This window comes from Typopeltis vanoorti, chromosome 10, assembly GCF_054136105.1.
Source record: "Typopeltis vanoorti isolate ZY-2024b chromosome 10, IOZ_Tvanoo_1.0, whole genome shotgun sequence".
In the NCBI taxonomy this organism is placed as follows: Eukaryota; Metazoa; Arthropoda; class Arachnida; order Uropygi; family Thelyphonidae; genus Typopeltis; species Typopeltis vanoorti.
This window is the reverse complement of record NC_143558.1, coordinates 16514429-16539400: the sequence shown is the minus strand read 5'-3', so window position 1 is coordinate 16539400 and position 24972 is coordinate 16514429. Positions and strand designations below refer to the sequence as shown.

General features: G+C 34.6%; 1 protein-coding gene across 4 annotated transcripts in view; it reads left to right on the top strand.

Annotated features, from left to right (window-relative positions):
- The first annotated feature begins 2268 nt into the window (after positions 1–2268).
- The window catches only part of LOC150102192 (homeobox protein Meis1-like), a 243094-nt gene continuing 220390 nt past the window's right edge, over positions 2269–24972 (top strand). For 2 of the 4 annotated variants that reach the window (XM_090399507.1, XM_090399509.1), the window contains exons 1-3: positions 2269–3129; positions 3996–4137; positions 22526–22576. In XM_090399507.1, the coding sequence (XP_090255633.1) occupies positions 2864–3129; positions 3996–4137; positions 22526–22576 (459 nt within the window). In that variant the 5' untranslated portion in view covers positions 2269–2863. Of the gene's footprint in view, positions 3130–3995; positions 4138–22418; positions 22470–22525; positions 22577–24972 lie in introns of all 4 variants that reach the window. The other 2 variants (XM_090399511.1, XM_090399508.1) reach the window with 1 other exon arrangement.

Genomic DNA, 24972 nt, shown 5'->3' with positions numbered 1-24972 from the left:
ACTTATGTATGTATATCTCAAAAGTGCAGCACCCCCACGAATTCAAGCCAAGAGCCCCCACTGCACTCAATATCAATTAGTACATCTGTCACTGACAGAAAGGTCTCACTAATGCCCATAATCTGAGGCCACAACACACTGACTAATGCAACAAACTCAATCCCTTTTTTTATTTATTTTTTAAATATTCCTGGCGATTTTTAGACACGAATTACGTCCATGCTTTTTATTCAGTACACTGTCCTCTGTATCACTAAGGTAGGCAACTTTCAGATCCCTGTTAACATCAAATGCTTTCTTACGTATATATTCTGATCATTCCTCCCATGACGATCTAGTTTTCTTGACTTTGTACGTTAGGTCTTATACCAATAAATAATTCTTTGGACTGGTAACACACACACACACACACAAATTATATCCTGGTTGCTTATCTAAAGTTTTTTTTTTTCTTTACGCATTTCCTTGATCTAATATTAGTAGGGTAACACACACACACACACACACACACACACACACACACACACACACACACACACACACACACTAATATTAATAGATTGATTTTTACTTTTCGTTACTGTTAGAGCAATGGTCTTGAGATGAATTTTTGCCTCCTCGTTTTAGTGCCCGTTAGGATCACTTTGTCTGTCTGTCTGTCCGTACGTGAGCATATGTCTAACCCGCTTTGCCCATACAAATTTCAAAGCAAATCTAATTCCACTTCGATTTGAATAGATCCTCATCATTCTTGAGGTGAATCTAAATGCGAAGACCACAACGAATCTTAGTATTTTGCTTTCTTTGCTGAAAAGAAGTGGGTTCGCATCCCTATCTAGGATCTTTCCTCAAAAGTGAAATTACTGATTATTTAATTACATATTTTCAGAAAAAAACATCAAACATTTCTACGTTTAAAAGCCCCACATACTCAATCTCATTTTCGAAGTCATTTCTGTCTTAATTGTTTATCTGTGTCACAACGGAGATCAGGGTGTTTCTTCCCTCACATGATATGCAAATCAGCTAAAGAATCGGTGCAATTTATTACATAATATAATGGTATCTTTGTTGAGTCACTCCGAGTTGCCTTGGTCATCAAAACAATCAACCAACCAACAATCGCTCTTTCATTGTTAAATTCTAGCTTCTAACACGACAATTTGTATTACGTATATTTATGAATACAACCCAGCAATTGACATACGTGTATAATAGTACGAAAGGCCTCTATCTAAGCACAGAATTATAACCATTGTAACAATATTAGACAGAAATCCTTAGGAGCATTGATGTCTTTAAGGATTTCAGTCTAAGTTGATGGCAAAGGTGCAGATACAATTATGAACTCCATCATGGGAATTATAATGAGGCAATTGCATTATATTTGTTAATTGGCGTGTGTTCTTATGACCTGTTGGTCTATTTCGCAAGACGTTAAGTCTGCCATCCAGGTATGAAACTAGTTAATTCATGTTCAGATGAAAATAAAACCCTTAAAACCCCTTCATATATTAGACGACATTCGAATCCACATTTTTTTCAACTAGAGGGCATCGCGTACAAAGTGAGGTAGGAATTTCGACTAAACAAATAATTTAAAAAAATGTGCTAACACGACAGTTTTCGCTAAAGGGAGTCTAGTTTCACAGAAGGGCCCCCGCTTTTCCTATTAGGCCTCTGAATGACGTCTGTTAGAGTTCCGTTGAAGCCTGACATTACTGGAGTGTCTTTTTGATTCTAAGAAAAAGTTCAGATCGTTTAAGAAAAGGTTGTTTTTCTTAGGAAAAATTCAATAATCTCTTTTGAACTTTGTCCCTCTTCCCACCTTATATTTTATTCTCCTTAAACTGAACTACAACAAATAGGAGAATCATCACTAAACGCACTTCATTCCATCATTTATATTACGTATTATTTCGACACTTTTCCATTGGACCCTTGAAGTGTTCTCTTCTCAAGACTTTTGTATTAATTAAAAGCATCGGTTCCGCCGTGTGTGCGTTTTCCTCGTCATAAGCAAACTCCAGCATTCGCAGACCACCCCCACCGAACGCTGCGTTCTCCAAAAACGCTAGAACTGTTCTAAGGCAATACATCAACGACCTTGTAGTAACGCCAAATAGCCTCTCGCCGGCATCGAATGCGTCCAATCGGCTTGAAGCAGTAGCGCGTTGCGAGGTGCACACGAACGCCATCTACCGAGCTAACCCCGCGAGAAGAAATGGAACCGCCCGATGCCTCGGTGTCGTGAGTGTAGGACGCGGGTTCGTGGTTTCCCTGATTTTGTTCAACTGTGCGAGCACTCGCATCCCTTTCCACAATCTTCGAAAGATCCCCCCAAAGATCGAAGCCATTTCGTAGGCCAAAACGACTGCAAATGCTCGCGCACTTCGAAGACGACCCCTTGTCGCAGGCCGACACGAAAGTGTACTGAAAGTCGACAAACTTGGTGCTCGCTCGCTCGGGGCAAACCCACGGACAAGTGACAGCTCATTCATTAGCGCACTTACGGACAACGCCGTGATTGACAGGTCACCGCTACGGCAGGGGTCACGCAGGGATTTTTTTTTAATTTATTTATTTTTTGTTTTGTTTTGTTTTTTTGGTTTTTTCCATCTGTGCATTGGACGGGACGAAATCCGAAATTCGACGAACTTTATTGACGATCTGATTACGTTTTAGTTGATGTTTGCGTTTTGTTTCGTTTCCTTTCCGTTCCCTACCCCTCCCGCTTTCGATACACCGTGGCTGACAACGTGTGGATTTGCCGTGGACTTACACCGACCCTGATGCCGTCTGAGCTGCTCATGGCACAGCGGGTGAGGGCCAACTTGTCATGCTCTACGGCAACTTCTGATTTATGAAGCTAACAGTCCGTGCTAAAGGCATCCATTCTGTCATGCAGTACGACGATGGCATCCCCCATTATGGGGCCATGGACGGACCGACGTCCATCTACGACCCCCATGCTCATCGGTCCATGCAGACGCTGACCCACACACCACATATGAACCATGGACCCTCGATGCATCAGTATCATAGCAACCATGTGTCAGGGGTCATGTCCAACCATATTATGGGTTCTGTGCCGGACGTCCACAAGCGGGACAAAGACGCTATCTATGGGTGAGTGGAGATTTTCTTTTATGATTTTATCTCAGAATATATCCTTTTAACATTATCGTCATCTCCCACCTCATACAAGTATCGAGGGGGTGCTTTTTTATTTTTTTTTTTATTTTTTTTTAAGCACACGTTAGCTTAGAAGATGCAGTGTTAACAGTAACGTTAATTGGAATCAACTATCAGAAACCCAACCCTTAAATATAAATTAAAAAAAATTCAAATAATATTGACTCGAACGGATTTTAACATCTTCATCGATTGGCTTTAAATATAAAAATAAAATAAAATAATCTTGAGCTCTGACTTCCTGTAAGTTCAACTGTTTACCCTCAAACTCGTGCGATCAACTTCCAATACGATCTTCGCTTCTGACAATATTTTTCTTCCTTCTTCATATTTTTTTCTTTCTCTCTTTCATGTATGACTTTACTGTCTTCAGATGAGACGCTAAAAATTAAGATAGATCGCTTCCTACACTTAGAGTCTTTACGCAAAATCCTACCGCCTTCGACGTTCATAACAAAACCACAAACTCTAAGCCTAAGCGAAAGACCATGTGAGCTAGTCTAAGCTCGCCGAGCGGAAGGCTTAGCGACTAGTCTGGGTATTTCCCATTCGCATCACATGCCGTCTACCAAACAAGGACTCCTAGTGGCCGAGTCGGCAAGCCGCGCTCAGGCGAACGGCTTGTATTCTTCGCGCCGTTACCAAAATGGCTGACTATCGCCTTTATACGCTGCCAGTTTGGAGTTCCGTCCGTACGTTAGCAAAAGGCATTTTTATTTAAAAAAATAATAACATTACTTGACTTTGTTGTTTTCACTGTAGTTTATGGATGGCGTTTTACCGTGTTTCGTTCTTTCTAGACATCCCTTGTTCCCTCTGTTGGCCCTGATTTTCGAGAAATGCGAACTAGCGACTTGTACGCCAAGGGAACCAGGCATCGCTGGGGGTGATGTGTGTTCTTCCGAATCTTTCAACGAAGACATAGCAGTGTTCGCCAAACAGGTGTTGTTTCTTTGATTACTGCCTAATTAATAAATGATATGAACACAATATTCAACTGTCGAACATATGGATATGACCTTTGACATCATAAAAATGTTATAAGATATTAGAAATACACTCATGTCTGATATTTTGTATGCCAAGTACAAAATATTATTGAGGGGAAAAAAAAATACTGCAACCATTTTAAAAGATAGTATGAAAACAAAATATATCTGTCTTGAAATCAGCAATTCAACACACGTGAAACAACATACTATTTAATGTCTGTTTCTTCTGTTCTGAAATCAGCAATTTTGACACACGAACACTCTTGAAATGAACAACTCAAACACGCGCACAAAAAAATATCATTTCATTGGCAAATCGTTTTATTACATTGTTAATAGGCTTATTACCAAACGAATTATGACTTCATTGTTTATAGGCACGAGACCGCTTGTAAATTTCAACTAACTTTGAAATGCAACATATTCATTGTTTAGCACGAGACCGCTTGTAAATTTCAACTAACTTTGAAATGCACCATATTCATTGTTTAGCACGAGACCGCTTGTAAATTTCAACTAACTTTGAAATGCACCATATTCATTGTTTAGCACGAGACCGCTTGTAAATTTCAACTAACTTTGAAATGCACCATATTCATTGTTTAGCACGAGACCGCCTGTAAATTTCAACTAACTTGAAATGTAGCATATTCATTGTTTATCTCAGCAACAAAATTGCGCGTCGTTTGTTTCTACGTTTTTTGCCTTTTTTTTTTTTATCTAAAACTGATCTTTAACACAGTTTGGCCCACTTCTGAAGACGCTCCGCTTAGAATCTTTGATTTCTCAAGAGGGTTGAAGTGATACTGTAAGCGGCCGTTGCTAAGAGATTACAGAAAAACTGATATAAAAAAAAAAAATTCGTTTTTCTACGCACAGCTTTAAGTAAGATTTCATTGAGGACCGCAGAACCACCGAATGAACAAGGGAAATCACAGCCTCGTTCGTAGACGGAATAAATTCTTCCAATATTACCGAATAAAAACGAGTGTCTTCTGTACAAAATAAAAAAAAAATGTAAAATACGAAAGAGCTACAACCGGGTACGAAATCTTACACAATAATTTAATCTTAGTTTAAGAATTAGTCGCACGTGCTACGGGTACGCACCTCCGTCGGACCGGGGCGTATTATGAATGCCGGACGAGTGTGTTGCAGTCGGTTCTGCCGCCCTTGCCCACCGTTCCCTCGACGAGTTATCTTGGAGGTTCGCATACGCACGATTTGATCTTTTGCCCCCCTTGTAAGCCGAGTTTGGCTTTTATTTTCGAATTCTACGGCGTTCTAGTCCACCCCTCACTTCATTCAAGTTAGCGAACTCGCAAATCGTGTGGGTTGATAGCAAAGATTTTTTGAGCAGTTTCTTTTCATTGTTCATATAAGGCATCTATTGTTTAAAACTGTATTGGCGAAGATTGCCTCACATTTAAAGTAGAAACCTCATTTTTTTTAAAGAATTTGAATACCCTTGGATTGAATTAAAAATTTTTAAAGCCCAAAACCTATACAATCACTAGTAATTCATGCTAGAAAACATTCCCTTAGACAAACCATCCAATGTTGCAAATAATCCAAGACCCAAATGAACCTATGAATAGAGAGGAATAGGGGGACGGCCATGCAATTGTTTTTGTTCCAAAGCATCCCTGTTGTTACAGATAAATGGGCTCATGAACTTTTCGGTCAATATACGACTTCCTTACTGGAGTTGTTTATCGCTTACATATATTGCATTTGTGAATAGCTAGCTGGAGTTTACTGGCCATAATCTTAAATGTGTTCGTTCCAGCTTACTCTTTCCCTCCCATTGGGGGGCTTATAAACAACAAAGGTGATAGAAAAAGACTTGTACTAAGCTACATCAATGGGCTCTAGCCAATAGGGATAGGACATTGAACACATAACAGTTCAGTTTTTTGTTTATTCTGTATATATATTGTCTGTGCATGAATTCTACTTGGATAAATGCTAAGTTTTTACGTGCTCTTCCATCCTCTTTTAAGGGGTTTAAAATTCAAAAAATCCCGAGTTAATATTCACAAGAATTGTAGTTTATTGAACTTAAGAGGTTCAGCTGTTTAGTTAATAAATAATAATAGTAAAAGAAGATTTTAGGAAGGTCCTTATCATGTACGCATTTTTTTTGTAAATTGGGGCGATACTTATTGAGGATAATTTTGCAAACTTATCTTTCCCCCCACCCCCTTAAAATGAAGTTCGTCGCATCTTGTCTCTCTGATGTAGTTAGGGGAATGATCAACCGTAAAGATTGACTGAAAGAAAACGTTCGCTTAAGGAAGACACATGAAGTTATATCATAAACAAACGTCCTTAAAATTTGATCGGTGGATATTTTTCCACATTGAGAAAAGAGAATCTTAAAAAATTCCCTTTTGATTGCTATGAAGATTTGTTTAAGATCAATGAAACCTTATTAGCCTCTCATGAAAGTGTAAAATAAGTCTTATGATGTTCGGTGACGTCTCAGATGTTGGGAATGCAACAAAACAGGGAGATCCACAGCAACGGGGAGCCTTCAGTGGATGGGAAACCCAAATGGAAAAATATTTTTCGAACGAGTCACTGTCTACATAATAGAATAAAGAAATTGAAGGTATAAGAGGACAGAAAAATTGGATTTAATAGGTCGAGATTTTGATACAAACCATTAGCCTATTAGTTTCGCCACGTTAACTGGTGGCTTCTTCTGGGCCAGATAATAAACGAATAGGTTAAACTAATAAACAAAAATAAACTAGTAGGCTAATAGTTTGTGTCAAAATCTCCCTACCTATTAAACCCAATTTTCCCGTCATGTTATGTAGTATATAGTGGTAAAAAAAAAACATTCATCTTATTTAAGGTACATTATCCGTAGGTTAACGAAATAATTTGCACATACTGGGAGACAAACATGATTTTTAAATTTAATTCGTTTAGGCTACCATAACAATTTTTTCTGTTCAAAAGGCTAACACCATTTTAAATTTCGAATTTAGGCGAACACTATCTTTAATTAGGCAAATACCTTAATGTAGCCTCTTCGGAAGCTAATGTACTTATTTTTTAATTTAGGCTTACACTTTTATTCCACCTATTGAAAGGCTAATAATGCATTGAAACTTTTATATAGGTTAATACACGATATTTTGATTTAAATAGCAAAGACATTAAATCTTTATGAACGGTGATATCATAATTAAGGGGACTACCTGATTGTGAACAAGGAAAATACCTTGGAGGGTAATGGATGGCAATGCTGTAGCCAATGAAGTTCTAACCGAGGCTCGGCTATTGCTCCTACCCTCCTGTCATGATCAGAGCTTTAATAGCTCAATAGCATCTTATCCCTGCACTGTCCTCTACAGATAATGGGGAAGATGAAAAGCATTCTTGCTTCGCCCCTTTAAGTCAGTCCTTATAATATCATAATTAAAGGAAAAAGTGAATATCTGTGTCGGAAAGGCTAATATTAAAGGAAAAAGTGAATATCTGTGTCGGAAAGGCTAATATTAAAGGAAAAAGTGAATATTTGTGTCTGTGAGGCTAATCTTAAATTAAAGGGAAAAGTGAGTATTGTGTCGGTAAGGCTAATCTTAAATTAAAGGGAAAATTGAATATCTGTGTCGGTAGGGTTAATCTTAAAGGAAAAAGCGAATATTTGTGTCGGTAAGGCTAATATTAAATTAAAGGAAAAAGTGAATATTTGTGTCTGTGAGGCTAATCTTAAATTAAAGGGAAAAGTGAGTATTGTATCGATAAGGCTAATCTTAAATTAAAGGGAAAATTTAATATCTGTGTCGGTAAGGCTAATCTTAAAGGAAAAAGCGAATATCTGTGTCGGTAAGGCTAATCTTAAATTAAAGGGAAAATTGAATATCTGTGTCGGTAAGGCTAATCTTAAAGGAAAAAGCGAATATCTGTGTCGGTAAGGCTAATCTTAAATTAAAGGGAAAATTGAATATCTGTGTCGGTAAGGCTAATCTTAAAGGAAAAAACGAATATTTGTGTCGGTAAGGCGCTGATATTAAATAACATAGCCTATTTATTGTGTATAATTACATACGTGTTTTAAGAAAAACGCAAATTTTAATAAACATTCTGATTCTTATCTTTTTCCTCTGAAAAACGAACGCAATTTTAATATAAATATCATCTCGGAAGAAATCGTCGCATCCCTCCCTCCCTCCCTCCCTCTTGGGTGTTCTCATTTGCGTAGTTAGTACAAACCAAATATTACACACCTTTAATAATAGATTGAAACGTTGTTTTTTGTGCGTTTGTGACTGATTTCCGCAGCGCAAATGAGAGCGGAATATCCCAAATGGTTCGATAGCCACAGGGATGACAATTACTGCGAGTTTTTTTAAGTAGCCGACGCTCGGCAAACAGCCTTTATGGAAACTATTCATAATGTAACTCCGAGTTCTTTTTTATTGTTCGTATTTTTATAACAATAAATGATCTCTGGGTTTTAACGCACAGAAAGGCTATAAATGTACAAATGAATGCCTGTTACTTGGTTCTGGGAGAGAATAGCAAATGACACCCCTTGATGAGTTCGCTTATGTAGAATTGAAAATGTTATTTTCAAATGATTCTTCCAAATGTACTTACTTATGAAGGTCATAATGACTTTTGAAGAAGTCTGGAGAGGCCCTTGGTGAATATTTATTGAGATTTAAAATGTGTTCGTATCAACGATGTCTATCGCTTTTTGTTTACGCGATAAAAAAACACCTTTTTTTTTTGTTCTTAGATGGTGATCGATTGTTTTATAAAATTGAGAAGGTTAAAATATAAAAAGAACAAATAATAAATTCCATAGAGGTATAAAAATAATTACAAAAAACTTCAAACAATATATCGGTGTTTTTATCGACATGAAATTATCAATGGAAACAATATAGCTAAGCGGATAACAATTAATCTTCTGCTACATAAATAATTGTAATAGCCGATCATTAACAATGATGTAATTGACTTGTTTATCTTGCAATAAATTGGGAAAACGACATTTTAATTAACTGAAATCTAAAACTAATTCTGAAATCTACAGCGCGTGAAATCTGCAGCAAATGAATTTCGTTTTTATTTATGTTTTTAGATTTCGCTTAAAAATGTCCAGAATTCTAGTTTGTCTGATCCATCTATGTAAACTCGAGTGCGAATTAGCATATTTTATAGGAAAACTTCCGAAACAAACGTTCTTAAAATACACGAGACTTCCAAACATATTTCAAATAACTGAAACTCACTATCTTATGGAAATTTCAATCCTAATAATGACAAAATATATTAAACGCACGTGGACCAATGCGCTGATTTACTAAATGATCTTAATAGTAACACATTGATTAATGATTGCAATGATAGTAACACGTCATATCATTGAATAATTGGTTAAGGTAACACACGAGAGTTTCTAGTTTTTCATTCATACTTCAGTATAAAGAAACCCATGTATTGATCTTCCCTACAAGTTCTAAATTATCGTATAATAATTAATTATATTAGAATAATATTAAATAATTGGTTATGGGGTGGCTATTAACAGAAGGGCTGTATATAGTAAGAGCCACGGAATACATGTCTCTGTATGCCAATTAAAATATATTGGTTAAATAGTATAATTAAACCTATTTCGTTAAAAAAAGAGGCCGTATGATAATATACATTCACTAAATTGGACTGTGTGTTTAGATCATAGTTCGTAGGCCCTCGATAGTAATGTATTCCATAAGTTTTCAACCTTTTATGGATATCATGATTGTATGATAGTAAAACATTCGCTAAAATGGTTCTGTGATAGGAAAAATTGACTAAGCAGTAATCTCTGTTAATTGTTACATGACAGTAACAATTAAACGGCTACATATTAGTAACATTGTTGTCTAAACAATATAATTGTAATACTCAATGTTCAACAATGTAGTGGATTTTCACTTGCTTCCTACAAAACAATCACCGAAATCAACAGTTTAATTTTTTTTTTGTTCGTCTGCCACATATACGAGCTGTCTGATCAATTTCTTTTAACGTAATAAAAGTGATCAATTTCTAACAAATAAATAATTGAATTACATGTTTCCTTTTGACCTGTTTTCTATATGAAAGGACATATGATCTTTAAAGGTTGCGCTATTCTTTGATTGTCTGATTTCAAACGTACGTTGAGTTCGAATTCGTTGGGTTGCGTTGTCACAATTATTAATCCTCTGTCAAAACTGGTTGAAACATATTTAACCTTCGAACATCTATAATCCAACAAACGACTCTAAGGGAGAAATTTGAGTCCATCCTTGTATGAAATGTGATACGTGCGAAGTACTGTGGTTAGGATTGACGCACAGAAAGTGGCTTGCATTGACTGTGATTTGTATGAAGGCCAGAAAGGCCAAGTAACGAATAAAGCCTTTGAACTGGATATTGGTCAAAATCAATAGAAACTCGTGAAATAGGCCCAACAAGTTAGGAAATATTTTAACGCTTGGAGTAGTTTATATTTCAATTCTCCAAACGTGTTTTATAAATGAACAGGGACCTTAAAAACCACGTGATCCAACATAAATACATTTAACTCCATATAAGTCAGGGCAATATCGCGATTATCTTGGCGCATTTGGTGAAGATAATGTATTCGACAATAATTAGATTCAATGGCGATTTTAAGGGGGGGGTGGAAGGAGGGGGTAGGAAAAATTACATGCAACTCTTGAAACGAGGCAGATGGCTCTATCGAATTAAACGCATCTCTTCAATTAAGACTATTAAAAGGGTTCTAATTGGAAACCATTACTACCAAGTCTATAATCATCTACCAGGTGCTTCTTAAACATTACAACTTCGAGGGATTCCTCTTGGAATCAAAGCATTTGATTGTTATAATGAACTGCTAGGTGAAGCCATAGCGAATAATGATGTTTCATTAAGCATCTCTTAGGGTAGGTTACGGGGATTGAGAAATCAAAAACGTTCGTAGAAATGACTCGTAAAAAATATCAATTGAGATAAGCCTAAAAAATTCAACTACTCCAAATAAACTTATGTAAATATTAAAAATAATTAATGAGACTTTTCACTTAGTGACTGAAGAGTCGATTGAAAAAAAAAAAAACATTGAATGCGTTCTATAGATTGATTTCAAACGATGTGCGTCATTAAATTTTTAAGGTGCATACAACCAATCAAATGACTTCTTACATAACAATACACTAACATTATGACGTCGCAATCTTCTAATACCCCAACCTGATGACGTGTTAACGTCATTACATTTTGAAGGTTCTTACAATCCACCAAACGAATGACATACACACGTCATTTGACTTTTGAATCGGCTTAGATTTGATTTTCAATCATATTTCAACGCGTCATCTTAATGATTATTTACGTCATCAAATTTTGAAACTTCTTTCAATACGAAAACGAATGACGTCATCACGTTATTTGATTTTGAAGATTTATAATGTCAAACTAAGACGTCATTTTGAAGTTTCTGGTGGCACACTCGACGTGTTGTTCAAGTTGTAAACTTCTTTTGCTATACAAAACAACTGAAGTTATGTTATTTAAATTATTTCGAACTCATTTAAAAATTTCTCGTTAAAAGCGCAGTTTTGCATCGCCGTACGAAACAGCCCATCTCGTATACTGATGCATTGGGAGCGAATTGATCTCTCATTTATATTTGCGTCTAACATCTGCGCTCAAACATCGTTTACTGACTGAATATGGGTGGGGTGGGAGAGAATACCGCACACAGAAATATGAGGGGAGAAAACTGACCTTTGGGAAGGATAGGGTGACTCTATAAATAATCCAAACATAATGCTAAAAGTAGAGAGAGAGAATTGTGTTAGAATACGGCTCTGACGGGCGGTATTTTTAGCCCGTATTCGTTGACGGACACGAACTCGAGCAAAATACGTAACTCCTCAACGATCTTTTGCGAAACACCTAAACATTCGGACAGCACAAAAACTTGCTATATATAGACAACAGACAGAACCGTATATGTTCAATTTAGCTAACGAATTACCATCGTTTGAATATTTAAGTCTCATTAATAACCTACAGTCCCATCTATTATGTTTATTGTGTCGATTCATTTGAATGTAAAACTATTCACTGATATTTTTTACTCGGGTAACTTGTTATTCAGTTTTATAATCGATTTCAGATCTACTTAAAAATTATTTTTGTCAATTTCGTGTTGTTTTATCAGCTTGAAAAGCTGTAAATTATAATATAACGACTTGCGCTAACTCGTATTAAATATTTCTTCAAAAATAACTCCGATAGTCTGAAACTGACCACCTTTAAATTAGTTGTCTGTTTCCACTAGAAAACCACTAATATATGAAAAACAGATAATGTTAATTTCACTGAAACTGACTACTGTTGAAACAATTGTCGATTTCAAGTAAAAATGCTGATATATGAAAACAATGTCTGTTTCGATTCATTGTTGAAATGCTATAGTAGTTTTGTGTTGTAGTTTTCATGAAAAAAATAGAATTTCAAAGCTTTGTTGAACTTATTGTTGCCGATTGATTGTTTAGATTTATTTGTTAAATTTTTAATATAGTCTGCTTTGAAGAAATAACACAGAAACTATTTGTAGTTCATGTTTTGGCAATTAAACCAAACGAAAAAATATCACCGTCAAATTGAATGTTAAATCATTAGTGGGTTGATTTTTTTTTCATGAAAAGAAAAATATATAAGTTAAAAACTAAAGAAAATTAACATTTTTAGCAATTTAGCGATTCATTCACAGTTTAATTCTACAAAAGATGACAAAATATCGCTCAACTATTTCACTTAATTTTACTTAATAGTTCGCTAGTTGGGGATGTTCAATTTTTAGCCCGACCATAAAAAAAAAAAAATGTAGGAAAACATCTGAACGGTGTTAGGCGGTAAATAAATGTGAACACACACGGATATCGTGCCAAGAGTTCGGCTGCATGGTTTTATTCTCCCAGTCACGATTTCTACAACGCTACGATCTCATGAAAAGGTTAACTTACAGACTGGTAAACCGCAAATAGCGCAACCAACAGCTTAACGCTAATACGTCCAAGAATTCTGGGTAAGAAACAAACACATACATGCTTTAATCTGGAAGGATTAAGTTTATAGGGTCTGTGTTGGCAAAGAACTCACTAAATTATTTGGAACGGCCATCCAAGGCCATTTTTCGACCCTCGAAGACTCTATCGTTATGTCATATGTGTGTGGGCGCTCTGTTTTGACCGCGTGATTAACAAAATAGACCAAAGCCCGTCGATTGCCTAACTTTTGTCGATTACGGTAGAATAGCGTGTAGGGATTTAAAATCCCAATATTATTCAATAAACGGAGGTTTTGAGCGGTGTCACAGAGACCGTAGATGAACACAGACATCATTTATCTTTTTATTTTATTTTTCGTGTTATTTATTAGATCAATTTTAGCTTCTCCGGTAGCCCAAATATAAATGAGAATTTCACCGTAAAAATGGAATGTCTGAGACGTACATTGCAACCAGATGAGCAAGCGGTTTGCTAACCCTTCTATTAATATTCGCCGCAAGGTTTTTCATTAATTTTTCATCCACGCGCTTATTGAAATAATGTGGCAAAACATGGAATAGATACAATTGTTACAACGTGGCTTTGTTGCGTACGTGTGCATAGAAGCGCACGCAAACGGGAAATACATTAGAAAAAATGACTTGTTTGCGAATGATTACTGTTTGCATATTAAAATGAAACCAGCAAAAAAGCAAGTTTTTAACAAAGTAAAACATTAATCTTGCTATCCACGTAGACTTGTTTTAACAATGAACTAGATTCAAATGTTCGTCCGCTTTCTAATTGTTACAACAATAGTACGTTTCAATAAACATACTGAAACGTGCATTTTTTTTTGTTACAATTAAAAAATTGTCTGTTTCGCTTTCTATAACCGGATCAAAATTTTAAAAGCGAAATGTAAAATTTTATGATAAAAAAAATGTAGATTCCAGTTTCTTCAAAAGCGTAAAAAATGTACTTTTCAACTTCTCTAATTGGACGTTTTATAAAAATAGCCTTTTTTTACAGTTATAATACAGATTTGATATTTTAACTGTTGCAGTATTTTAAAGTGGTTTTCTTTTAATATAATTGTAAGATAGTTCCGATGTTTTCTTTATTAGTAAGTTAGGTATTCGAATCTTTGTTTTGGTGCCTATGTTATAACACAGAAGAATGTTAACAGTCTTTTTCTAGCGAATTACCGATTAGTATATTTTTTGAATCCCATTTTACTTGAGATGTTTTATAATTTTAAAATAACATCTACTTAAGTTGTAATCTTAATTATTGAAAATTTAATAACATGTAATCAGTCGAAGAACTTGAAGTAAGTAGTCGGTATTTGTAGTAAGAGTTAATCCGATCTGTCTATTATTAACTTCCATAGTAAACCTTGGCATAGAGGAATAAGCCTAATTCTACAAACATCACTGAGTTAATGTTTTCAGTGCGATACTTTAAATTCGGGGTGGCATAGATTCGTATTTATTCTGATTACCATAAATTGTGTAGCTTACTGTATTTATAGTGAATATTTTTTAAATATTTTATTTCATATATGACACTAAAAGTCGCCTATTTCTTAGCTATAAAACTTAAAAAACTTTTTTTAAGTTTTATTTTCTTCATTGAGGACGGCTTTAATCTTAATTATTGGAACTGCTCCAAAAAAAAAAAAGGGGGGGGGAGGACATATTTGTGTTCCTAGCATTTGCGACGTGCCAGTATGAAGATTGTCAAAAGGGTTTGCAAACCAGCTGTGTAACCATCATTCTTTTCCATTTCGGTCCATCAAAACGTTCGCTGTTTGACGTCCGTACTGTCAAGTAGGACCAGATCGTACGAATAATAAAAGTAGGCCCTCTATAACAACAACAACGTTGTCATAGGAATCAAAAGTCAGACTTAACCTAGTTAGTTTGTAGTTTGCACTCCGCCTGATTAGCAGCTTGTTTGAGTAAAGACTAACTTATTTTTCAGGGAAATCGAGGGGACGGAGGGGGGGGGGGCTGCACCTGGATGACCAAACAAACTCGTAGTTTGAATAATACATGAAAATTCGTTTGCATAATCGCCTCGCTAGGCTTATAAAAAAAAAAAAATGTAGGACGAAATTCGAACACCCGTACGACGCAGTTTTTACGTTCAATTTTTATTTAAACGGCTAAACAACATTCGATTTTGAGCGTTATAATTACTTATTACACCCATCTATGACTAGCTCAAACTTTTCTTTAATTACCGTTTCACCATAAAGGTAGCTCATCAGTAAGTGCAATTACGGCACCCTCATTTGCCCCTTTAAAAAAAAAAAAAATGCACAGAAAATTATTCCTTTCGTAAAGTACTTATTAAAAAAAAGTACCAAAAATAATTATATTTTAAGTTTCTTAATAAGTTTTTCTTCAACTTAGGAAGCGAAGTTAAATATCTTGTAAGAAAAATTAGTGTTCCGTAAAGCGGACAGAAATGTCACTTCTTCTACCGTTAGTAACGTCAAGATGATTTTTTTTTTAATCTGCGATATAAAGTATATAAAAAAGGTGTTCTGACTCCAATCACTGATCGCAGAATGTTCCTCATTTTTTTTTTAAAGTGGGAACTTCCGATTTTGTAAGTGCTGCGTCCGCCTAGCAAATCCTATGCATTTCTCACTGTAGAAAAACAGGTCGGATGTCTTGTGGCAAAGTCTATGTGACAAGTACATGGCAATGTGTTGACTATTGATAAGCGGTGTGAATGATAAATGGCCCAATATGACAACACACCACCGGCAGGCCATCTGACAGCTAGTGTTAGTCAAGCAAAGTCGGGATCTACCAGATACCACTTACAATGCGATTTTAAAATGATGTAACAAAAATAAAGTGAACGAAAGAGGCGAAAAAATGGATAAAAAGTAACACCAGAGGAACATTTGGCTTAGAGTTTAGTGAAGCCGTAACATATTATATTTTTCAATCGACTTCCTGCATTTTTTTTTTTTTTCTGGTTACCTGATTCTCTACAGCAGAAAATTTTAATAATAAAAATGCCAACACATTAAATTAAACATAGCTCTTAATAATTCTATTATTAATAGTAAATGTTTGTAAATTTCTTTTTGGTGTTGTTATTTAGTCTCCATTAAATTTTTAATTCTTCTTTATAATAAAAAAGTAAATATATTATTATTTTACTAAATTTTAATGCATTAGAATTTAATAGAAAATAAATTAAATACTTAAATTTTATTATTACTATTAGAAATTAATTGCAAAATTTATTTACTGCTAATATTAATGTAAATTCGCTACGGTTTATGCTTACAAATAAAATTGAAACTAGAGTTTCAATACACAATGAAATTAACATTTGATTATCACGTGTTAGAGTGCAGCAATTGCAACAATATTGAATTGTTCGACTTGTCTAGCACGTAATTGATAAATAATGTTATGATTGGTCAATTCTGAAATACGTATTTACTATAGGCCAAGAATGTAAATTTTGATTATATATTAAAATAACAACCTGATCGAACTGTGGGGGACTGTAATATAATAATAATGTTATGAGCAAAATGCGTCATTAAAAAACTTGCTAAATAAGGGGGGGGGATAACCTTATTTTATTCAAGCATCTGCAAGTATAGACAATTCAGAAGTTATATATATCAATAGGACTGTCATAAACCCAAATATGAGGGATGATCAAATTATAGTCCAAAGGCAATTTAGAAGTTCATTACTACGAACGGTGAGAAGTGACACCTCTGGGTTCGAACCTACTCTACTTAGAAATGCTTATGGCGCGGTTTTTTTTTTTTTTTTTTAACTAAAGGGATTTAAGATTGGCCTCAAACGAAGGTGGAAAAGTTATTTTTTCTTACAGAATGATTTTCCTTACAATAATAGACAAACCAGCTGCAGAACACACTTCGTCATAGCTTAAGATTATTCGTGTGCATAAATCTCCGTAATACTTTCATATTTTTCTATTTTTTTGTTTTTAAATCCACACTTAAATCACCCATAAACACTTTAATTCTCCCTGGAGCAGTGGGAACCGCTCACGTTAGCCTTTGATTTAGGCAATTTCCATGCACTTCTCTTTGTTATCATAACCTAATGAGGAACGTTTTTTTTTTTTTTTTCGAAGTACTTACGACCAAAATTCCTTGCTTACAACATTTTAAAGTGACTAAAATATTGACGCCTCGAAAACTTTTGCAATCAATTGCATTTTTTTTAATCCCCAGATCCAATAAATTCACGAGAAAAATGCTACTTGCATGTAAATGTTGATAATTTATGGCCCCTAGCATTTTTTTTTCTTTCTGTTTTATGCAAGTGAGGAATGGGCTCTATAAGCTTCTAGAAAATTTCCACAAAAATTTGTTGTCAAAATTAATTTTCAATCATAAATTTTCTAACGTTAGAAATACCCGCGAAGAACGCATTGAACACAGAGGATAAACAGCTTAGAATGGGAAATATTGGGGAGGTTGACAAACTAAAAATGTCCATGGAAACTCAACTGGATTTTCGTTTGGTTTAAAAGTGGTTTCAGGTGGTGGGGTGGGCACAGTGGGGACAACTATGGAAACAGAATATTTTCAAAAATAAACATGAATTTTTACTTTTTTTTTTCTTCCTGTTAATGGATCGATTTCCCATAGACTGTTAGCTACGTACCCAGGTTGCTTTTCGACAATAATACCCTGGGAATAGACTGCTTTGCACGTTCTTTCTGAACACATGTGCACAGTCAAACAATAAATGCTTCCCACGCAACAAACACGTCTTCGTAACATGCACATGGGCATTTGAGGCCAACAAGGAGAGTTTACTACTGACTTTAGAAGCCAAAAATAGTCAATTTCTTTCATGAAATTTCCTGTTTGTTACAACAATCTTTTTTTTTATTATTATTCTTGTGTTAGTAGAGTTCGAAAATGACTCCCTTGATCTAATAGAACTGTATTAGTTACGTGTGTCCTGTATCGTAGGTTTTTTACTTCAAAAAAAGAAAAAAAATGAAGAGCGTATAGTTGGGTTAGCCCACTGGTGGTAACCAAGCGATTGTTAATGAGCAAAGACCCTCACCCGAAGACCTAACTCTAGTAATGAAACTATTTTTGCCAAGCCCATATTCCCCCACGAAACTATCTACCCATCCTTGAAAGAATAGGGAGGGGGATTGAGAGGGGAGCGAAAAACAAAGACGTGAGCAGCAATAATATCGCGGGGCGAAAATCGTGGAGCCAATTTTTGCATAAATTACCGCAACAGAGTAAGCGAATGCACCGAACAAGACATTAGTATGTAATTGGACCACCCCTTGTGTTGCCCCCAAGCTTTGTTGTCCAATGTGCACGTTCTGATGTGTTCGAACTATGAGCCATTTTTCCAAAACTTCTTTTGTTCGGAATGTGAGTGAAATAATATTAGTGTTGGATATTTCCCGAACATCATCAACAGCATAAGAACTTCAAGTAGATGCTTGAAGTTCCTACGCTGTCTGTTATTAATACAGCACACCTAAAAATATTCTCATTAACAATATACATCCCAAACTGACTACGATAAAAAAAAAAATCATCGACAATAAAGTATAGAACAGTGTTATTTATTCCATATTATGCACACTTATCACAATAAAAAACCTCTTGAGATATCCTCAAAGAACTTCAATAATAAACACCATACATTTGATATATTAACGGATACTCAATACATTTTAATGTTCAAAAGACTGCCTGTTTATTTGCAAAAATATAATAAAAATGTGAAGTCATATCCATATATTTCTTGTTGAATTTTGGAGTTTATCAATTGAGTTTTGTCTTAACTGATATTGCAATAATATCAACAATGTTTAAGCCTTGGTTATTATTGCAATATCAGTTTTTATTACGCTAAAAGTGACGTGTTTGTTTTTAAAATGCAATCTGATTGTTATAATGTTTTAATTGTTGCGATATTTTTTGTTATTGTTAGACATGCATCTATTTTTTATCGTTTAGAGATTTGTTGGTCTGTTGATGTAGACAGAAAAGCAAATCGTTGCTGTCGTGTACATCTATAGGCGTGGAACTCACTACCGCTGAATTTCTCTACACACACACACACACACACACACACACACAATACTCGGTTGGTTCGAAGAACGAACAAGGGTCGATTGACAGCTAAACACGCGCTTTAATTGAGAATTCAATCGGAACCTAACAACATAAAGAGCGGCGCATGTGTTACCCTAATGAAACGTAACTACCAAGGTAAATATTGGACTATGAGATAAGTAGCAACTAAAACGACACAGTTTAAACAATTTCAACTCATTATGATCAATTAAATAGAACCTGGTTTAACGTTACTAATATTATTATAAAGATTTATCCGAGAATGATATAAATATAAGTGTTAAATACGCATAAAAATAGATACTAGATAGGAATGTGAATTCTGTTGGTTTCCGCCATGATTGTTTGTAATTATTAATGCGATTGATCGCTTCAGTTGAAGCGACTTCTAGTGTTGAAACTGAGAACTTCTGAAATTCTTAAAGAGAGTCGTATAGCTTTCGTAGTTGATCAAATACATCCGAATTCCATAAAGATATGCGATAATTAAAATAAAATAGATTATCTAAATAATAATAATTTGAGAATCATACCATATAATAGGATCGCAAGTCATATGACTTATTTAGGCTTTCCAGAATACGACAATTTTGAATCGCTAATATTTCTACGATTATATGTTTAAAATGTAAACAGATTTTTTTTTTCCTCGCTAAGGCACCATCTCAGTATAAGAGGCTAGTACGAAATTTTTTATACAAAAATAATGAATATTTAATTATTATATGAAAAAAGATTAAATAATATTTCAATAATGGCTTATTATAAAAATAATTATTAATTCTTTAAACACCTTTTTCTTTTATTCATGTGAACTGTACATTATATAGCTATGGTTGGAGATGCGCTTTGCTGAATACGTTAGTCAGTGATAATGTCGCATTGCAATTTGTAGACCGATAGATCGCTATCCACTTATGTTTCACATCCCTCACTCGGAAATCTCGTAAGATTTCTAGTCGCTGTTATTCCATCTTTCTCTTACACCAATCAGCTTCACTTTGTCCTTCTATTTTTGCGTCCAATTTCACAGCTCCAAATGTTAATCCCCATGTTCCTGTCATTTTAACTTCAACAAGACGCATTTTTTTTTTAAAAAGAAAAAAGTTCCCCTTTGCCCTTAATATATTTTCAGCTTCTAAACCTATTTCTGTGCCGTCGTCAAAGTTGGGTTCTTTTATCCCTTTTTCTCCATAGGTTATTCACTCTTGCGACCCCAGCGCCCTCTGCGGAACATAAGCAGATAAATACATTATAGTTCAGTTGAAGTGGGGCTACTTCCAACATTATTTCATAAGATTTCTTCATTTTTGTCGGAAATTTAAAACTTATTTGGAGAACACGTTTTCACTTCTCTATATTTATCACACACTGGAAATAAAAATATTGGCTTAGTGACCGGTTGCACTTAACTGCATTTCTTTGTTCATATGAATATATGAAAATAAAGTGGACTGAAAAGTAATCACGCGATAGGTCGTTTCACTCAAAGCGACATCTAGCGCTTAACTCATGAACTACTTGCCAAAGCTTTGAAGAATCTTTGTATGGTGTTTGTAGCGTTTAAATCAATCGAAATTTTGCTGCAAAAATATAAAGATATGACATTTAAAGATATATTATATTCATGTATGAGAAATAATCCATATCTAAAGGGTATAAAACACGCTTTTTTTTAGTTAATGGAAAAGAATAGATCTCCATTGACAATACCTGATCTAGTAATAACTAAATACGCCTATTGCGATCAAAGGTACTCCAGCTGATACACTGGCGAAATGATTGTTTTTATTCGTATTGAGAAGCCGGCATTAAGTTTGATAGATTTTTTTCTGATGAACAGCTCATGTTAGACCCAAAGTTTAGACTCAGATCTTGCTAACCAAAGGCCAAGCTGCCTTGGATGGAAAATGCCCTCTTAGCAGACATTACACCGTAGATTCATAGCCTTAGATGTTAGGTCGTTCTTTCAGGCATGTCAGTAAATCTATCTTGATGTTTGTTACCCAGTCCATGTTGTATTTTGTTCTCCGATTAATAAAAGAAAAATGCTTCCTATCATCTGTAATGTCGAACTCTAAAATCTGACTTTAATTTTCAAAATAAAGTACATGCATATTCTGCACTAACTTAATATGTTTGTTCGGCATCGGACCACATCTCCAGCCATAGCAGAAAACCGTATTTGTAGATCTTAATTGACTTTTGTTCGAAATTAAAGTATAAAAATAGATATAATATTTGTGACCAGGTCGAAATTTGCAACTAACTTAAAAAATTGTAATTCTTATCAATAGAATTGTTTTTCAAGTATCCTCGATATTCTGTTAGTGTTGCAAATTTCTACATGGTGTTCTCAATGAGATTTATTTGACTCAGTTTTCATCCCATATATTATCTTCAGCATGTTAATCCTATCCTCAAACCAGGTACTTATCATCCTCAAATATGAATACATGTTTTGGAGATTCCATGTTTGGTAGTGCTATAACAACAGCATTTAAATTTTTTTTAAAAAAAATCGTAAAAAAGTTTAATGGTTTAGAGGTCTGTTGTGATATACTAACAGAATGAATTGCGAAGCGATTAGAAATCATCAGAATAACCGTAAACTTGCCACATATGTTGCTGGAATGAATCTTAAAGGCAGTTTTTTGTACATAGACAAAATTGCCATAAGTCTGTACGTAAGACCTGCCAGGCTTGTTGCAGTAATGTTAAATGAAAGCTATATTGCCTTTTTAAGTCGCTACAAATAATACCAGCGTTGTTATAACTTAAAACAGAAATAGCATCTCTTGGTAGAACAAGTAAAACGATAATAGACTCCAACATTATATGGAATTTCAATGTATTCGTTTTGAATAAGACTTGGTTTGGGGTGTGGGTTATCCTTTGACTTGTGCATGACATCTTTTTTTTTTTTTTTTTTTTTTTTTAAAAACTATCTCTGTTTCTTTCTGTCTATCTCTTCTCGGGTTTTCTCTTCTCCACACTTTGATCCTTCCGGCAGTTTTACTATGTATCATTCAATTTCAGATAATGGCTGAAAACCCTCAATATACCTCAGATGAAGAGTTAGACACTCTAGTAAGTATGTCTTTCTGTACTCTTTCTGATTCTTTTCTTTATTACTTACTTTGCAGATTAGGCAAGAAAAACCTTATTACGTACCAAACCCAGAATTAGACAGCCTAGTAAGTATGTTTTTTTGTTTTTAATCCGTACTGTAGCTGCCACAACTACATAATACAGTAGTGTGCCCCTCTTAGACTTAGCTCATGTTAACAAACATACTCAGACACGTTTTGGCAATAACAGAGAGAGAAAAAAAAAAAAAAAAAATCAACCCCGTGTTAACATTTTATTATAAAAGAGGATTAGTATCCCCGAAAATCTTTATTTTTTATTTTTTTTAATTTATTTCATATAAACCCATTTTTTAGTTTGATTTTTGCGATTTTGCTGTCGTAATTTATGTTTTGTTTCCGCGGTTAGTGTCACATTTGTTACCATGATGATATCGTAATAGGTAAGTATGAACCCAGGTGTTTAGTTATTAAAATGACAATAAAATCAGTGATTTGAAAATAATATAAAAATATTGGTAAAATCTCCTGATTGTCATATAGTAACGATTTCATATTTTGTCTTGAAATGTATCAGCACAAACCGTGAGATGGCGTCCTGATCAGCGTATCCGACGTCATACTTGCTATTGTATAAAATTAATATTTTTATGTTTTTTTTTTTTAAAATCTTCCCAACAATTTAATTAAAGCTATTTTAGAGAGAGAGGCGTCTGCCATTCAGTCATTTGTTCACTGTCATTTCCTTCCCCCCCCGTCTCAAATGCATTCTTGATCACAGACTTTTTTAATTAACCTATATCTTGCTAATTTCCTTAGAATACATAACTTCTTATGTATATTTTTATATATCTTCTTAAATTTCTATAAAAACATATTGTAACTTTAATTTTATATTGTTTAATATGTAGTAAATACAGTTAACTAGATCAATTTGTTATTATTTTATCAATAAATAATAGATGCGTTTAAACACCATTTTAAATATTCTATATTATGTATTATGTATGGCTTGGGGGCAAATACAGGAAAATGTTTCAATAGAGTATTCTGAGAAACAATTGAATCAGTCTTAGAATCAAGATCAGCTTCTTTGACGCAAGTCAGATATATCAAAAAATTCTTTCCCAAGATTAGACCACGAATGGACTATTCTACCTGTTTCTTTGTCACTCCACTACGAAACTTTGCTTTGTATGTCCAGAACTCTTAGCCAAGTATAACGTAGTTTTCCACTTGTCCTACTTCCTACTCCCTGTACAACTTTCTCTTTGTCAGGCCTAAAAACAGCATGTGAGAGATGCATCGAATCATAGAAAGATCACTGGAATCAGTCAATAAGATCGCAGCTTAAAGGATGTATCAACTCAATCCACATGCGCCTTATAGAGTCACCAATAATAAACATGCCTTCATAAGATTCGAAATGTTATATGGTGGTTTCTCTTTGGAGTGTGAGGTGCCAAAAATGCTTTGATTTTATTTCATTACGTTAAAAATTTTTCCTTAACTCATCAAATTGCATTTCTGTCCAATATTTTTCTCGCTCCTAGAGGCATTATCAATTGCATTCCCACTATCTACAAACCCTTCACGCTCTCTTCACTATTGCTGAGAATGAAATAAATCTTACTCACTCACACTTTTCAAACACGATGAGTGATAGACTGCGACTTAGAGAGTAAAAACATTACCAATTCCCCCAAGAGTTATTACATGAATCTCATCCATTGCTGACGGACTAAGAAATCATCGCTACCGAAGAATACAATGCAGAGAACGCTACGGAAGCGTTTCTATATGCTACTGCAAGTCCAATTCCGGACTTGCAAGTGCAAGTCTACCCCCCTCGTCACTAAAAGCTGTCAATGTAAGTCCACACTGATCATCTAGTTCCTTTCCCATTATCCATATAAACACAAAGATGCTCGCTATAGTTTTCGTGTCCAAGTTACTCAGCTTTTCTTTCCTAATCGGCGACATAACCATTAGATGGAGCTCTTGCAACAAAACAATTAACTAAATGGAGGGTCGTGCGTCTCCCATGCGTGCGTCATGCTCCGCATCCAACAGTTTGTTTCTCAGCTTTGTACTGTACAAAGCCATCTTATTGATAAGCCTGTCTATCAGCGTACCTTGTATTACGTCCTGTCTGAGCACACCAAATGGATTCGCTTTCTGTCTATATTAGATTAAATTATAAAATTAATTAGTTTTTTTTTTTTTACTGAAGCGATAGTGATTTTTCTCCGAGGACTCAAGTTTTTCAATGTTGTTATTATCATAATATATGGAAATTGCTCCATTTTACTATCACTTTTATTTTTATTAAAAGATTTTAATTAATTATAATATTTAAGTAATAAAATATTACATTTTAAAAAAATTATTTAATAAATATTTTTGATTTAACAAAAATATTATGCATTTATCAGCGACACCTTTTTATTTTTTCTAACTAAAATTATTTATTAATTTCTGATATCTGGAGTGATAGAAATTGT